At 41.6% G+C, this 15,603-nt stretch overlaps 1 protein-coding gene across 4 annotated transcripts in view; it reads right to left on the reverse strand.

Annotated features, from left to right (window-relative positions):
* Positions 1-9,256: 9,256 nt before the first annotated feature.
* Positions 9,257-15,603, reverse strand: part of LOC140738900 (src substrate cortactin-like) — a 100,161-nt gene continuing 93,814 nt past the window's right edge. For all 4 annotated transcript variants that reach the window (XM_073066902.1, XM_073066903.1, XM_073066904.1 and 1 more), the window contains exon 16: positions 9,257-11,048. In XM_073066902.1, coding sequence (XP_072923003.1) covers positions 10,912-11,048 — 137 coding nt within the window. In that variant the 3' untranslated portion in view covers positions 9,257-10,911. The remainder of the gene's footprint in view (positions 11,049-15,603) is intronic.

Here is a 15,603-nt window from a genome sequence, read left to right on the forward strand (position 1 = left end):
GTACTTGGAGACTAATGATAAAATAAGTCAAAGTCAGTACGGTTTCAGGTAAGGAAAATCTTCCCTGACAAATTTATTAGCATTCCCTTAGCATTCTTCGAGGAAGTAACAAGCAGCGTGGACAAAGGACAGGCAGTGGATGTCATTTACTTGGATTTTCAAAAGGCGTTTGATAAGATGCCTCTCACATGAGGCTGCTTAACAAGATAAATACCATGGCATTAAAGGACAGGCAGAAGTGAGCAAGTGGGAATAAAAGGGGCCTTTTCTAGTTGGCTGCCAGTGACCAGTGGTGTTCCTTAGGGGTCAGTATTAGGACCGCTGCTTTTCACATTATTTGTCAGTGATTTAGATATTGGAATTGATGGCTTTGTGGCAAAGTTTGTAGATGATACGAAGACAGGTGGAGGGGTAGGAAGTGCTGAGGAAGCAATGTGATTGCAGAAGGACTTACACAAATTGGCAGAGTGGGCAAAAAAGTGGCAGATAGAATACAGTCGACGTTTCTGGCCAAGACCCTTCAGTAGGACTTGGCCCAAAATGTCGACTGTACTTTTTTCTAAAGGTGCAGCCTGGTCTGCTGCATTTCTCCAGAACTTTGTGTGTGTTGCTTGGATTTCCAGCATCTGCAGATTTTCTCTTGTTTGTGATAGAACACACTGTTGGGAAATGAATGATAATACATTTTGGTAAAAGAAACAATAGTGCAGACTATTACATAAATGGGGAGAATGTTGAAACATCAGAGATGCAGAGGGACTTAGGATTGCTTGTGCAAGACTCCCAGAAGGTTAATTTACAGGTTAAGTCTGTGGTAAAGTACACAAATGCCATTTTGGCATTCATTTCAAGGAGAATAGAATATAAAAGCAAGGAGATAATGCTGAGATGTTATAAGACACTAGTCAGATTTCTTGCGTAGCTAAACTATTAATTTCATTCCTAGTTTTTTAAATTTCCTCTAATGTATCCTGTGCCAAATTCAATTTACGTTTTTTTTTCTAGGTCCTTCAGCCTATTTTGTAATTCCTCTAATGTCTTATTCCTTTTTTTTTCTTATATTAAGATATCACTATAATTTTCCCTCTTAAAACAGCCTTCAGAGTATCCCATAGAATGGGAGGTGAAACCTCTCCATTATCATTGAATTCTAAGTAAAGACCAATTTCTTTTTTAATTTGTTCCTTAAAGTAGGGATCATTGGGTAGACTTGAATTTAGTTTCCAAATAGTATTCTTTGGTTGTAGGTCAAAATCAATAGATAAATATATAGGTGCATGGTCACTTACATCTATTGTCCCAATTCCACAGGTGTTTATTTTGTCCTTGTCTTTTCCAAATGTTATGAAATATGGTAGTCTGTTCTTGTATATACAGAATGGGAGGCAGAATAATGAGTGTAATCCCTTCTGTTGGGGAAAAAGCCTCTCCATATATCAATTAGACCAACATCCTCAAAAAGTGTATTAACTTTCTTATGTAAAGATTTTGTTTCATAGGTTTTTCTATTGGAAGAGTCTAACTTTGTTTGTAATTGTAAATTTAAGTCTCCCCCACATATCAGGAGACCTTCTGTTTCCGTTACCATAATATTAGTAATTTTCTGAAAGAAACCAATATCACTTCCTGGGGGTGCGTATATATTCAATAGAATAACTGAATTTCCGTCTGTATTCCCCCTTACCAGAATATAAATGTGAAATACCCTTAGAAAGTAAGAGCATATATTTTGGGTATATACCTCAAGAATGGTTGAAAAGAGATAAATATTTAATGAATATACTGCTGGTGGCTGGTAAAAAGACTCTTACTAGGAAATAGTTATCACAGGAGAACCCAACCTTAAATGCATGGATGGAAATTACAATGGACATTTACAAAATGGAGAAGATAACAGCATTCGTTAATCATAAGTTGGAACAATTTGATTCATACTGGGAAAAATGGTTTAACTACATAACACCTCATAGGCCTGACTTTATTCTCACAAATCAATTAATATGTTGTAAAAAAAGATCACTCCCTACTTGTAACACGAGTGAATCTGCAGATGCTGGAAATAATTAAAAAACACAAAATGCTGGCAGAACTCAGCAGGCCAGACAGCATCTATGGGAGGAGGTAGCGACAATGTTTTGGGCTGAAACCCTTCATCAGGAGTGAAGTAATCTGGGATGGTCAAGGGGGGATAAGAAGTGGGGGGAGGGATGAAGTAGAGAGCTGGGAAGTGATAGGCTGGAGGGAAATGGGCTAGGGGGAAGGTGGAGAATTATGGGAAATAAAAGAGTAAGAAAGGTAGGGCTGGGGGGAGATTATAGTGAGGGGGGAAAAAGAGAAAGAGAACCAGACTAAAATTATAGATAGGGATGGGGTAAGAGGGGGGGCAGGGGTATCAATGGAGGTCTGTGAGTTGAATGTTCATGCTGGCAGGAAGGAGGCTACCTAGGCGGGAGATAAGGTATTGCTCCATCGACCTACGTTGATGGTAGACAGACATATCGGAGTGGGAGTGGTCTGTGGAATTGAAGTGTGTGGCCACAGGGAGATCCCGCCACTACTGGACGACCGAGCGCCGGTGTTCAGTGAAACGGTCTCCCAGTCTGCGGCGGGTCTCCCCAATGTATAAATGGCCACATTGGGAGCACCGGATACAGTATATCACCCCAGTTGACTCGCAGGTGAAGTGGTGCCTCACCTGAAAGGACTGTCTGTGGCCTAGGATGGTGGTGAGGGAAGAAGTGTGGGGGCAGGTGTAGCACTTCTTCCGTTTGCAGGGATAAGTGCCAGGAGGGAGGTCAGTGGGGAGGGATGGGGGGGATGAATGGACAAGAGAGTCACGTAGGGAGCGATCCCTGCGGAAAGCCGAGAGTGGGGGGGAGGGGAAGATGTGGCTGGTGGTGGGATCCCGTAGGAGGTGGCGGAAGTTACGGAGGATTATACGTTGGACCTGTAGGCTGGTAGGGTAATAGGTGAGGACCAGGGGAACTCTATCCCTGGTGGGCTGGCGGGGGGATGGGGTGAGGGCAGAGGTGCGTGAAATATGGGAGACGCGATGGAGGGCAGAGTTGATAGTGGACAAAGGGAAGCCCCTTTCTTTAAAAAAGGAAGACATCTCCTTTGTCCTAGAATGAAAGGCCTCATCCTGAGAGCAGATGCGGCGGAGGTGGAGGAATTGAGAGAAAGGGATAGCATTTTTGCAGGAGACAGGGTGGGAGGAGGAATAGTCTAGGTAGCTGTGGGAGTCTGTAGGTTTGTAGTAGACATCGGTGGATAGGCTATCACCAGAGATAGAAACAGAAAGACCTAGAAAGGGGAGGGAGGTGTCGGAAATAGACCAGGTGAATTTGAGGGCGGGGTGAAAGTTGGAGGCGAAGTTAATGAAGTCGACGAGCTCAGCATGCGTGCAGGAAGCAGCGCTGATGCAGTCGTTGATATAACGTAAGAAAAGAGGACAGATACCGGTGTAGGCTTGGAACATAGATTGCTCCACATGGCCGACAAAATGGCAGGCATAGCTAGGACCCAGGCAGGTACCCATGGCTACACCTACACCCTACTTGTACATAGTTTTCTCCTTTTGCTTGTTCTTTCTTTCCTCTCTTTTCTATAAGTGTATACCTCAGATAAATATTATGTGGAGATTTGTGACATATATGACTATATGATATATATGTACAATATCTGAAATACATCTTATGGAAATGTTTGTTCGATGATGAACTTGAATTAAAAAATAAATGACAAAAAAAAGACACTAGACACTTGGAGTATTGTCAACAGTTTTGGGTCCCATATCTCAGAAAGGATGTGTTGTCATTGGAAAGTGTCCAGAGGAGTTTCACGAGGATGATTCTGGGAAATGTTAAATATGAGGAGCATTTTGCATCTTTGGGCCTGTACTCACTGCAATTTAGAAGGGATCTCATTAAAACGTATCCATTGTTGAAAGGACTAGATAGGGTGTGGGTGGAGAGAATGTTTTCTATCCTGGAGGTACCCAGAACTAGAGGGCACAGCCTCAAAACTAAAGGGTGATCCTTTAGAGTAGAGGTAAGGAGGAATTTTTTTTTTTAGCCAGAGAGTAGTGAATCTGTGGAATGATCTTTCATAGACTGTGGTGGAGACTTAATAACTTACATTCTTCATATGCATGAGGTATAAACTTTACGTTTTGTCTCTGTCTAAATATGCAATTTATAGTAATTTATAATAAATAGTATGTACAATAGGACAGTCAATATAACATAGGAATACAATTGTATCTGCATGAATTAATCAGTCTGATGGTCTGGTGGAAGAAGCTGTTCCGGAGCCTGTTGGTCCTGGCTTTTATGCTGCAGTACCGTTTATGGATGGTAGCAAATGGGACAGTTCGTGGTTGGAGTGACTTGGGTCTCCAATGATCCTTCGGGCCCTTTAACACACTTGTCTTTGAGAATGTCCCAAATAGTGGGAAATTCACATCTATAGATGTGCTGGGCTGTCTGCACCACTCTCTGCAGAGTCCTGTGATTGAGGGAAATACAGTCCCATACCAGGCAGTGATGCAGCCAGTCAGGATGCTCTCAATTGTGCCCCTGTCTGAAGTGCTTAGGATTTGGGGGCCCATACCAAATTTCTTCAACCGTCAGAGGTGAAAGAGGCGCTGTCAGGGTGAAGACTTTTTCTCTGTAGGCTGCCTCATTTTTATTTGAGATTAGGCCAATCAGTGTAGTATCATCAGCAAATTTAATTAGCAGCTTGGGGGGGCGACTGTGGTGTGGTATACTGTGTCCAATGCTCCCGGTGTGGCCTTTTATATATTGGTGAGGCCCGAGACTTGCTGTTGTCTTTCAAAACATCTAGTTCTAGAAGCTGGGTGCAGAATGTCTTATTAATGGATTACATATGCATTTTTAACCATGGTGTGTCTTTGATCTTGCTTGAGTGTGAGATCAACCACAACAGACTTTCGATTCAGTACAAGCCCAGCAGAGTTTTAGCCACATTTTCACAGTTGTTTTTAGCAATTTTGGTGATGCTGCAAGGGTGAGATAAAGCTCCATATAGCTTAGCAGCATGTACTGGGAGCCAAGGCAAAGTTCCAGGTTGAAAAAAAATTCCAGGGTTAGGGATTACGCTTTCCTTAATATATATATTAATAAATTTGACTTGGGTACATTTGCAGTTAGTACAAAGCTTGGAGGCTAAAGTGATATCAGGACAGTAATAGTCTAAAAGAATATATAAACAGGCCAATGGAATAGAATGGCAAATGAAAGTTAGTTCAGGGAAACATGAATTGTGACATTTTGGTAGGAAGAATTGAGAAGAGAAAATTTCTGAAGATGTATGGTGGACAGCATTCTGAGTGGTTGCATCACAGTCTATTATGAAGCCTCCAATGCACAGGACTGCAAGAAACATAGAAAACCTACAGCACAATACAGACCCTTCGGCCCACAATCCTGTGCCAAACATGTACTTACTTTAGAAATTACCTAGGGTTACCCATAGCCCTCTATTTTTCTAAGCACCATGTACCTATCCAGGAGTCTCTTAAAAGACCCTATCGTATCTGCCTCCACCACCGTTGCCGGCAGCCCATTCCACACACTCACCACTCTCTGTATAAAAAATTACCTGATATATCCTCTGTACCTACTTCCAGGCACCTTAAAACTATGCCCTCATGTTAACCATTTCAGTCCTGGGAAAAAGCCTCTGATTATCCATACAATCAATGCCTCTCATCATCTTATACACCTCTATCAGGTCACAACTTATCCTCTGCCGCTCCAAAGAGAAAAGGCCAAGTTCACTCAACCTATTCTCATAAGGCATGCTCCCCCAATCCAGGCAACATTCCTGTAAATCTCCTCTGCACCCTTTCTATAGTTTCCACATCCTTCCTGTAGCGAGGTGACCAGAACTGAGCACAGTACTCTAAATGGGGTCTGACCAGGGTCCTATATAGCTGCAACATTACCTCTCAGCTCTTAAACTCAATCCCATGGTTGATGAAGGCCAATGCACCGTATGTCTTCATAACCACACAGTCAATCTGCGCAGCTGCTTTGAGCGTCCTATGTACTCAGACGCCAAGGTCCCTCTGATCCTCCAACTGCCAAGGGTCTTACCATTAATACTATATTCTGCTGTCATATTTGACCTACCAAAATGAACTACCTCGCACTTATCTGGGTTGAACTCCATCTGCCACTTCTCAACCCAGTTTGCATCCTATTGATGTCCCACTATAACCTCTGACAGCCCTCCACACTATCCATAACACGCCCAACCTTTGTGTCATCAGCAAATTTTACTAACCCATCCCTCCACTTCCTCATTCAGGTCATTTATAAAAATTATAAAGAGTAGGGGTCCCAGAACAGATCCCTGAGGCACACCACTGGTGACTGGCCTCCATGCAGAATATGACCCATCAACAACCACTCTTTGCCTTCTGTAAGCTAATTCTGGATCCACAAAGCAAGGTCCCATTGGATCCCATGCCTCCTTACTTTCTCAATAAGCTTTGCATGGGGTACCTTATCAAATGCCTTGTTGAAATCCATATATACATCTATAGTACTACTCTACCTTCATCAATGTGTTTAGTCACATCCTCAAAAGTTCAATCAGGCTTGTAAGGCACAACCTGCATTTCTTGAAGAATAGAACAACATCTGCAACCCTCCAGTCCTCCAGAAACTACCCCCCCCCCATCCCCATTGATGATGTAAAGATCATTTCCAGAGGCTCAGCAATCTCCTCCCTTGCCTAACACAGTAGCCTGGGGTTCATCACATCCAGTCCTGGAGACTTATCCAGCTTGATGCTTTCCAAAAGCTCCAACACATCCTCTTTCTTAATGTCTATATGCTCAAGCTTTTCAGTCTGCTTTAAGTCATTCCTACAATCACCAAGATCCTTTTCCATAGTGAATATTGCAAAAAGTATTCATTAAGTACCTTTGCTATCTCCTCCGGTTCCATACACACTTCTCTACTGTCACACTGATTGGTCCTATTCTCTCACATCTTATCCTCTTGCTCTTCACATACTTGTAGAATGCCTTGGGGTTTTCCTTAATCCTGCTTGCCAAGGCCTTCTCATGGCCCCTTCTCTCTCTCCTAATTTCATTCTTAAGCTCCTTCCTGCCAGCCTTATAATCTTCTAGATCTCCATCATTACCTAGTGTTTTTGAACCTTTCGTAAGCTTTTCTTTTCTTCTTGACTAGATTTTCAACAGTCTTTGTACACCATGGTTCCTGAACCATACCATCCTGTCCCTCTCATTGGAATGTACCTATGCAGAACTCCACGCAAATATCCCCTGAACATTTGCCACATTTCTGCTGTACATTTCCCTGAGAACATGTGTTTCCAATTTATGCTTCCAAGTTCCTGCTTGATAGCTTCATATTTTCCCCTTACTCCAATTAAGCACTTTAGTAACTTGTCTGTTCCTATCCCTCTCCAATGCTATGGTAAAGGAGATAGAATTGTGATCACTATCTCCAAAATGCTCTCTCACTGAGAAACCTGACACCTGACCAGGTTCATTTCCCAATACCAGATCAAGTACAACCTTTCCTCTTGTAAACTTATTTACATATCGTGTCAAGAAACCTTCCTGAACACACCTAACAAACTCCACCCCATCTAAAACCCTTGCTCTAGGGAAATGCCAATCAATATTTGGCAAATTAAAACCTCCCACCACGACAACCCTGTTATTATTACACCTTTCCAGAATCTGTCTCCCTATCTGCTCCTCAATGTTTCTGTTACTATTGGATGGTCTATAAAAATCACACAGTAGAGTAATTGACCCCTTCCTGTTTCTAACTTCCACCCACAGAGACTCAGTAGACAATCCCTCCATGACTTCCTCCTTTTCTGCAGGTGAAGAGGGTTCTGGGTTCAGCCACTTCCATCATGGTCACAATCCTTTTTGCCATTGAGCATTTTGTCAAAAGGTGGTGCCTCAAAAAGCCAGCATCATCACTACCCAGGACACTTCCTCTTTGCGTAACTAACAGCGGGGAGGAGGTACAGGGAACCTGAAGACCCACACTCAACACCCTGTCATCAGATTTCAGAATGGTACATGAACCCATGAATACTACCTCATTATTCCCTTTTGCTCTATTTATTTTGTAACTTATAGTAATTGCTATATATTGCACTGTACTGCTGCTGCAAAACAGGAAGTTTTATTTCATATGTCAGTGAAAATTAACCTGATTCTAATTACTTAAAACAAAATTCAGGTTTTATATTCCTCCTATCAAAATGTAAATGATCACTTTTTCCCTTGTTATGTAGGTGAGTAGAAGTCAAAAGGTAGTCTTGAATTGGTTTGAATTCTCACCTTTTCAAATGGTCTCCAGGAATCCACCCAGAAGGATGGAGAGGGAGTCTCCAAGTTAGCTGAACTCCTCAATCCTGAATTCTTAAGTGCTCTTAATTTAATTACCCCATGTAAGTCTAAACTCAGGAAATCTTGTCCAAAACCCGTTTGAAATCCCTTTGAATTTGCTGCTGCCTTCATACCTGTTTATGTGGTTCAGTGTCAAATATTTTTTGTTGATATTTCCATTGAGCACCATGTTTTTTTTGGTGTTATTGCTAATTATGAATTCAACTGTTGGGTGAGTAGAGTCCATGATATCGTGGAATGCGCAGGGGCTATATAAAATCATTAAATGGAAAGGATTTGGACCTATTTGAATCAATAGAGTATAGTCTGGCATGAAAATAAAACTAAATACGAAACAAAACTTGAAAACTTTGACATTTTTTAAATTGGAATAGTACAGACTTTGAAGCTGACAGCTAAGTTTAGCTAACAAAGTTGATGGTGACAGCAAAGTGCAAATGTTCCTAGTAAGTTAGGTTAGATAGCATAATTCAGTAACACTAGATGAGGATTGCATCTATCCATGAATGCAGTCGTTATTATCATGAATGGTCCCTGGTTGAAGATCTGAGGCTCACTGTCACAGTCCAATTCCAATTCCTGCTGAGAAATGCCCAAGTTCAATGTGACTGTTGATGCCATCTCACTTCAGAGATGATGGGTTCACAAAGGTGGGGACAGATAGAACATAAATTTATCATTAGGTATATCCTCCAGGCATTTGAATGGGGAACATTTTTCTTCATGGTTCAGCATGGTTTCTGTAAAGGGAAATCTTGCCTGACAAATCTGTTGGGTTCTTCGAGGAAGTAACAATTATGGTGGACAAAGGAGAGGCAGTGGATGTCATTTAGTTGGATTTTCAGAACGTGTTTAATAAGGTGCCACACATGAGGCTGCTTACAAGATAAAATCCTATGGTGTTACAGAAAAGATACTGGAATAGCTGACAGGCAGGAGGCAGCGAGTGGGAATAAATGGGACCTTTTCTGGTTTGCTACCAGTGACTAGTGGTGTTCCTCAGGGGTCAGTATGAAGAATGATGCTTTACACATTGTTTGTCAATGATTTAGATAATGGAATTGAAGGCTTTGTGACAAAGTCTGTGGATGATATGAAGGTAGGTGGAGGGTAGGTTGTGCTGAGGAAGCAATGCAATTGCAGCAGGAAGACAAATTGGAAGAATGGGCAGAGAAGTGGCAGATGGAATACAGAGTTGGGAAATGTATGACTATTTCCTAAATGGGGAGAAGGTTCAAACATTAGAGGTGCAGAGGGACTGAGGAGTCCTCGCGCAAGCCAGAAGGTTAATTTACAGGTTGAGTCTGTGGTAAAGAAGGCAAATGCAAAGTTAGCATTCATTTCAATGGAAATAGAATGTAAAAGCAAGGAGGTAATAAGAGCCTTTATAAGAAACTAGTCAGGCTGCCCTTAGAGTATTATCAACGGTTTTGGGCCCCATATCTCAGAAAGGATGTGTTATCATTGGAGAGAGTCCAGAGGAGGTTCACAAGGATGATTCCGGGAATTAAGGTGTTAAGATAAGAGGAACATTTGGCATCTTTGGGCATGTACTCACTGGAATTTAGAAGAATGCAGGGGGAGGGGGGATCCCATTGAAACATACCCAATGTTGAAAGGTCTAGATAGGTGGATGTGGAGAGGATGTTTCCTATGGTGGGGGTATCCAGAACTAGAGGGCACTGCTTCAAAATTGGGGAGCTGACCCTTTAGAACAGAAGTAAGGAGGAATTCTTTTAGCCAAAGAGTAATAAATCTGTGGAATGCACTGCCACAGACTGTGGTGGAGATCAAGTCCAAGCATGTATTTAAGGTGGAAGTTAATCGTTTCCTGATCAGTTAGGGCATCAAAGGATATCGCAAGAAGGTAGGTCTATGGGGCTGAGTGGACTAATTCTGCTCATATGTCTTATGGTCTTTTATTGAGAAAGATCACCATGGGAGGGAGCAGTTTGCAAAGTAAAGGACACAAGATGCCTAGTTAAATGCATTTCAGTATCCACCAACTTAAGAGACTGGTGATTGAACCATATAGGAGTCCATTGTTCTACAATAAATAAAATAATTTGAGGGCATAGCTCCCTTAGCTGCAGGATTACAGTTTGTGAAGGAGAAAATGAAATAAAAATCAGAGGAAATGGTATTAGACTATGCAGGACTGGTTAGTGGGTCAGTACTAGTATAGAGTATTAAGCTAAATAGACATTTCCACTGAACTAATTGTCTTATTAGTACAGCAACTGCTTCAGTTAAGGCAATGAAAATATTCAGATTTCAGTAGGAGGAAAGGAAATATGCTTGGCAGACACTAGATAGTTATGAAAATTTTCAGCTTCAGACACCAATGGTTTGATATTAATAGAAAATGAGTAATCTAAACTCCTGTTGGAGACACAAGAAACTGCTGGAGGAACTTCGGTCAAGTAACATTTGTGGAGGCAAAGTTTCATCGACTTTTTGCATCCTATCGAGCTGGTCAACGTTCACTTTGACAGTTTCACATAATTGGCTGGGAAGAGGCCAACTTTCCCATGGCATTGACCCTGCCACCAGCCCTCATCAATCATCTCAATGTTTGTGATGAAGTCATCAGGATCAAAGGAGATTTCATCGTCACCTTCTGGAATATTAAAAAAAGAGAAAGTGATCAGTAAGAAAGTTGCAAATAGCTAGATTCTTTTTGGGTGGTTGGATTGGTCGGGGTGATTAGCAAGGCCCTGAGTACCAACTGTTTCTGCTTTGGGTAACAATTTTTTTCTTAATTATTTTAAAACCTTATACTTAAATGTGCTACCACATCACATCACAAAAGAACCTCCAAACCAATGTAGCACATTTAAAATGTAGTCTCTCTTGCAATGTAGGGAACACACAAAATAAGATCCTACAGACAGTAATATGTTAATGCTTTAGATATTTTAGTGATTTGTTTCAGGGATAAATATTGATCAAAATATATTTTCTCTTTAATAATTGTTTTTACACATTATTCTGCATTGTTATTGTTTTACCTTATTCTAGCTCAATGCACCATGTAATAAATTGATCTAAATAAACAGTATGCAAGACTAGTTTTTCACTGTATCTTGGAAAGTGTGTCAATAATAAACCAATATCAATATCAAGGCCATGACTAAAAACATGATGAATACATCTCAAAAATACCTAATTGACTATTAAGTGCAAATAGAATGTACTGCTTTTGTAAATGTTACAATAAAATTCCTCTTCTCTATTTGTCCATCTAGCAGAGCTGATGGAGTTTTAGTTTAACATCTGGCCTGAAGAACCACCAGAGCTGAATTCCATCAGTACTGCAACAGAGTGGGTATAATGCTTGATTTTCATGGTTAGAGCGGATAATTCTACCAGCTTCTGAAAAAGTCCACTTGTGAAAGGGTCCCCAAAAGCAAGGTCTAAGATGGAGTGCTGCAATAGGACTAGATGTATATCAACAGATAATTGCAATAACTAATTTTCAATTAGCCCTGTTGGACAGGCCATGTGACTTACATGCCTGACACCAGGCTCCAGAAACAGACAGAAAAGAGATTACTAGATAGATAGAGAGAAAGATTCAAAGATTCTGTTCAAACCTGCTTTGAAGCAGTACAAATTCTCTCATGACCCCTGAGAACCTGAGGTCCTTGACTGCTCAAAGTGACAATGAATGGTATTGAGAACCTCAAGGACATTCAATAGGAGCAGAGAGAAACCCTGCAAGAATGGCCAGAGGAACACATCACCTGATAAACTACCTGCCTGCTCCATCAGACATCTCCTGTTCCATCTGTTCCTGTTGTCCTCAATTTCCACATTTTCCTTGGAACCCACAAAATTGAATGGAAGTTAGTCATCCTTGAGTTTGTGGAACTGCTTAACAGGAAGAACACTGACTACAAGTGTAAGGAGACATAGGAACTATGTTGTGGATGCACAATTGTGAAGGAATGAAATTCCGAAGTCAGCAATGGTCAGTCAAGTGATGAGCAGAGGTAAATGAAAGTCAAGCATTATACCCACTCCGGAAATCCAAACACACATAACTCAGCAGGCCAGGCAGCATCTATGGAAAAGAGTACAGTTGACATTTCAGGGTTAGTCTCTTCATCAAGACTCAAAGTTTATATGGTGACATCTACAACAGCAACATATCCCACTTGTGCTTAATGGTCAAAAAGGCAGCATCCATCATTAAGGACCCAGTTCACCAGGACATGCACTTTTCTTACATTCAACGTTTCAGAAACAACTTTTTCCCCTCTGCCCTCAGAGTTATGAATGGATACTACGTCACTAATTTATTTCTTTTTTTCCTTTCTCTTTTTGCACTACTTATTTAACGTAAATTTCTCTTTTATGTATATTTCTTTTTGTAACTTATAGTTTTATTATTATGTATTTCAATGTACTGCTGCTGCAAAACAACACATTTCACTAGATATGCCAGTGATATTAAACTTGACTCTGATTCTGTATCATGGACTCAGCCTTTCAACATATTTATCATGGACATTGATAAGATAGTTAGTTATATATTTAAATCACAAGGAACCACAGACATGTTAACTGACAGGAAACACCAAGGTAAACTTAATTCAGATTGTGAGACAATACTTTGAATTTTTAAAATAATGTTGGAACTGAAATATTTTCTCATGTACTAAAAGCTAGAAAGTGAGAAGAAACTTTGGAAGTGAGGATATAGGCATTCATGCATTCAAATCACTAAATCTAATCAGAAGACTAATGAAATATTGGCCGTGCAAAAGGATTGCATTACGAATGAGAGGAGAAAATTTTTAGTTGAACAGTAGTTGTTGGGGATGACGAAGTCTTCTTGAAAAGGAAGGTATGTTGCAAAATCTTGTTTTCTATACTTTTAGAATGTAGAATAGTACAGCACATTACAGGCCTTTCGGCCCACAATGTTGTGCTGACCCTCAAACCCTGCCTCCCATATAACCCCCCACCATAAATTCCTCCATACACCTGTCTAGTAGTCTCTTAAACTTCACTAGTGTATCTGCCTCCACCAATGACTCAGGCAGTGCATTCCACGCACCAACCACTCTCTGAGTGAAAAACCTTCCTCTAATATTCCCCTTGAACTTCCCTCCCCTTACCTTAAAGCCATGTCCTCTTGTACTGAGCAGTGGTGCCCTGGGGAAGAGGCGCTGGTTGTCCACTCTGTCTATTCCTCTTAATAACTTGTACACCCCTATCGTGTCTCCTCTCATCCTCCTTCTCTCCAAAGAGTAAAGCCCTAGCTCCCTTAATCTCTGATCATAATCTATACTCTCTAAACCAGGCATGATCCTGGTAAATCTCCTCTGTACCCTTTTCAATGCTTCCAAATCCTTCCTATACTGAGGTGACCAGAACTGGACACAGTACTCCAAGTGTGGCCTAACTAGAGTTTTATGGAGCTGCATCATTACATCGCGTCTCTTAAACTCTATCCCTCGACTTATGAAAGCTAACACCCCATAAGCTTTCTTAACGACCCTATCTACCTGTGAGGCAACTTTCAGGGATCTGTGGACATGCACCCCCAGATCCCTCTGCTCCTCCACACTACCAAGTATCCTGCCATTTACTTTGTACTCTGCCTTGGAGTTTGTCCTTCCAAAGTGTACCACCTCACACTTCTCCAGGCTGAACTCCATCTGCCACTTCTCAGCCCACTGCTGCATCCTATCAATGTCTCTCTGCAATCTTCGACAATCCTCTACACTATCTACAACACCACCAACCTTTGTATTGTCTGCAAACTTGCCAACCCACCCTTCTACCCCCACATCCAGGTCGTTAATAAAAATCACAAAAAGTAGAGGTCCCAGAACAGATCGTTGTGGGACACCACTAGTCACAACCCTCCAATCTGAATGTACTCCCTCCACCATGACCATCTGCCTTCTGCAGGCAAGCCAATTCTGAATCCACCTTGCCAAACTTCCCTGGATCCCATGCCTTCTGACTTTCTGAATAAGCCTACCGTGTGGAACCTTGTCAAATGCCTTATTAAAATCCATGTAGATCACATCCACTGTACTACCCTCATCTATATGCCTGGTCACCTCCTCAAAGAACTCTATCAGGCTTGTTAGCCACAATCTGTCGTTCACAAAGCCATGGTGACTGTCCCTGATCAGACCATGATTCTCTAAATGCCCATAGATCCTATCTCTAAGAATCTTTTCCAACAGCTTTCCCACTACAGATCTAAGGCTCACTGGTCTATAATTACCTGGACTATCCCTACTACCTTTTTTGAACAAGGGGACAGCATTCGCCTCCTTCCAATCCTTTGGTACCATTCCCGTAGACAACGAGGACATAAAGATCCTAGCCAGAGGTTCAGCAGTCTCTTCCCTTGCCTCGTGGAGCAGCCTGGGGAATATTCCGTCAGGCCCCGGGGACTTATCCATCCTAATGTATTTTAACAACTCCAACACCTCCTCTCCCTTAATATCAACATGCTCCAGAACATCAACCGCACTCATATTGTCCTCACCGTCATCAAGTTCCTTCTCAGTGGTGAATACCGAACAGAAGTATTCATTGAGGGCCTCGCTCACTTCCACAGCCTCCAGGCACATCTTCCCATCTTTATCTCTAATCGGTCCTACCTTCACCCCTGTCATCCTTTTGTTCTTCACATAATTGAAGAATGCCTTGGGGTTTTCCTGTACCCTACTCACCAAGACCTTCTCATGTCCCCTTATTGCTCTTCTCAGCTCCTTCTTAAGCTCCTTTCTTGCTACCCTATATTCCTCAATAGACCCATCTGATCCTTGCTTCCTGAACTTCATGTATCCTGCCTTCTTCCACCTGACTAGATTTTCCACTTGTCACCCATGGTTCCTTCACCCTACCATTCGTTATCTTCCTCACCAGGACAAATTTATCCCTAACATCCTGCAAGAGATCCTTAAACATCAACCACATGTCCATAGTACATTTCCCTGCAAAAACATCATCCCAATTCACACCCACAAGTTCTAGCCTTATAGCCTCATAATTTGCCCTTCCCCAATTAAAAAATTTCCTGTCCTCTCTGATTCTATCCTTTTCCATGATAATGCTAAAGGCCAGGGAGCGGTGATCACTGTCCCTCAGATGCTCACCCACTGACAGATCTGTGACCTGACCCGGTCTGTTACCTAAAACTA

The sequence above is a fragment of the Hemitrygon akajei genome, chromosome 14, assembly GCF_048418815.1.
Source record: "Hemitrygon akajei chromosome 14, sHemAka1.3, whole genome shotgun sequence".
In the NCBI taxonomy this organism is placed as follows: domain Eukaryota; kingdom Metazoa; phylum Chordata; class Chondrichthyes; order Myliobatiformes; family Dasyatidae; genus Hemitrygon; species Hemitrygon akajei.